This window comes from Anastrepha ludens, chromosome 2, assembly GCF_028408465.1.
Source record: "Anastrepha ludens isolate Willacy chromosome 2, idAnaLude1.1, whole genome shotgun sequence".
NCBI classification, from domain to species: Eukaryota; Metazoa; Arthropoda; class Insecta; order Diptera; family Tephritidae; genus Anastrepha; species Anastrepha ludens.
In genome coordinates, this window is record NC_071498.1 from 38,378,914 (window position 1) to 38,381,801 (window position 2,888).

The 2,888-nt window shown below is 35.7% G+C and overlaps 1 protein-coding gene across 1 annotated transcript; it reads left to right on the forward strand.

Annotated features, from left to right (window-relative positions):
• Positions 1–780: 780 nt before the first annotated feature.
• On the forward strand, positions 781–2,624 carry LOC128858736 (uncharacterized). Its single transcript, XM_054095258.1, has 4 exons — positions 781–1,285; positions 1,375–1,784; positions 1,966–2,462; positions 2,522–2,624. The coding sequence occupies exons 1-4, from the start codon at positions 781–783 to the stop codon at positions 2,622–2,624; spliced, it is 1,515 nt and encodes a 504-aa protein (XP_053951233.1).
• Positions 2,625–2,888: the final 264 nt, after the last annotated feature.

A 2,888-nucleotide genomic window follows, 5' to 3' on the forward strand; every position in this document is an offset into this window, starting at 1 on the left:
GCAATATTGGAAAATGTTATAAAAAATGCACATTTTTCAGCGCTCTCACGAGAAAAAGAGTTTCACATCTAGTCATCTATGGCTAATGCTGCCAGACAAGCGCCTCCAGCAGCACAACTAGCCGAGAAGTTAATAAATTACTAAACCGAATGAAATCCAATCCAATAAAGAGAAGAGCGCCAATCGTCAACGGCGTCAAGTTGATAAGTGAGTGCGCAGTGCGCTCTGTTCGTTGGCCAGCTAGCCAACTACAGTGCAAGTCTGAATGAGGAGAGTCAAGGAGAGTATGAGTAGGTGGCCTTTTGCACTTTTTAGCCAATGCGCGGCATAAAGCGCAACTACTCACCGCTTCGTGAGTAATTTGCACTGTTTTTATTGCGAACATGTGCATGCACATACATACATACATAGGTAATACATAATGTTGCCAAAGCGATGCTCGCAGTGGTGGCAGCAGTGCTGCCAGTTTAGCAATTTAGTTGCTAGATCTGGCAACTTTTAAAAAAATTTGCAACTTTTCTTTATAAAATGCTATTAGCCACAAATCTAGCAACTTTTTATTTTTTCTTAGCAATTTTGTTATAAAAAACGCAAATTTTATATTTTTCTTCAGAGTTTTTTCATTTTTTATACCTTTTTGTCATCGATTGCACAAATTACGATGAAAGCGGTTCGCAAAGATATCGGGACATGTATTTATTTCAGTGGTTCGTTTATATGAACAACTTTATTCTGTATGGTAACTCTTTGAATTTGTTTGGTGATAGCAAAGCGATCAAAATGCCAAAAGTCTACAAGCAAAATTTTCGTGATGCCTGGCTTCAAGACGAGGAGTTTAAGCAATGGATTCGCAAGGATTGCACTGATCCAACGCGAGCATATTGTGCCTACTGCAAATCCTCAATAGGCGCAAAGCTTTTTGACATTCGCCACCACGCTGCCTCAAAAAAACATGTAGCTGTGATGGGCGCATGTACCCAGAAAAATAAGTTGCATTTCGTTCCAAAGTCGACCAAAACGCAGGAGCAGGAAGCAGCACTATGTCTGCATATTGCCAAACACTCAGCGATTGCGACAAGTGATCATTTGTCGAAGTTGTGTGTTGAGCAGTTTTCAGCTTGCAAAGCTGCTGCAAATATAAAACTAGGCAGAACGAAGTGCACCTACATCATTAAAAATGTACTGGCAATGCATTTTATTAGCGATTTAAGAAGCGACATCGGAGACTCAGGCTTTAGTCTTCTATTGGACGAGTCTACTGACATCAGCGTCGAAAAAATTCTTGGTAAGCTTTTTGTCTAAGTAAATATTAGCTTGTATATACATGTATTTATGTTAATTAATATGTAATTGTAAATATTGTTAAATCTTAAGGAGTTGCTATTTGTTACTTCAGTAAGAGTAAATGGGATGTAGTATCAACGTTTCTAGGACTCGAGCAAATCGATGCTGGAGACGCCATTTCCATAGCAGATGCTGTAAAAAGCTTGCTTTTATCAAATAATTTAAAAATATCCAATTTAATTGGCATAGGCACTGACAACGCTAATGTAATGACTGGCTCCAAAAAGAGTGTATACACAGAGTTGAGGAAATCAGTTCCCTCTCTGAAACTTTTAAAATGTGTATGTCATTCAGTTCAACTAGCTGTTACAAAGTCGTGCACAAAAGTTTTACCGGACAACCTGGAATTTCTTGTGCATGAGACTTACTCCTGGTTTTCGAAAAGTTGTAGTCGCCAATTAAATTATAAAAAGGTGTATCAATGCATAAATGATAACAAGGTACACATACAAATATATGTATTAACCAAAAATAATCCGAATTGTGATTGTCTATAACTAATGTATTAAAAATGGATAGATACAGTAAAACTTTGTTGTTTTGTGTGTGTAATTGTTAAATGTCTGTTTTCTTTGATTTTCCTATTTTAAACTAATCGCTTTTTTTTATTTAATACAATAGAATCCCTTAAAAATACCGAGAGTATGTGACACAAGATGGTTGTCGATAGAGAGTGCGGTTTCTCGTATCGTGGATCAGTGGACGGAGCTGAAGCTGCATTTCGAGTTAGCAGCTACTACTGAAAAGTGTCACAAAGCTCACATTCTAAACGGATTGTATAAAGACGATACAAATTATCTGTATTTGGTGTTTTTAAAGCCAATTCTAAAAGAGATGCAAAGTCTTAATAAAAACTTCCAAGCACGGAATGGAAACCCAACCCAATTACTTTCCGATGTAATTGTGGCCATAAATTCGCTTAAATCTAAAATAATACCACCAGATCATGAAATTAACATTTTAGAAGATGATTTGGAAAATGCAGCAGTGCCTAATATGTATTTGGGCTATGCTTTTGAGCAAAAAATTAAAGAGGCTCAATTTCTATCACAGGAGCTGGAAATTAGAAAAATTTGCATGGAATTTGTTAAAGAATTAATAATCCAACTACGTGAAAGGTAATATGGGAATTTTGGTTTAAGTTCATATCTTACAATAATTTTTTTACAATTTCTAGGTTGCCAGATAATATAGAAATAATGCAACTGGTAAATTTATTTTCTGTACAAAACATGCTAAAAGTTTCAAAAAGTAAAGAAATTTTCAAAGTATTAATATAGAATATATTGACTGTAAAAACATTGAAAATATTCAATTGCAAATTGAAAAAATTAATTTTATAAAATGGGAGTTTGTAGAGGACACCAGCAAATTTTGGACGGAAGTTATTAAGTACAAAGATGCTGGAAATAATAATCCGTTTAGCGACTTAGCGGAATTCGCCTTAAAAATTCTTTCTCTGCCGTGGTCGAATGCAGAAGTTGAGCGGATATTCTCACAAATGAACATCGTTAAGAGCAAATTACGCAACGCCATGAGCCTTA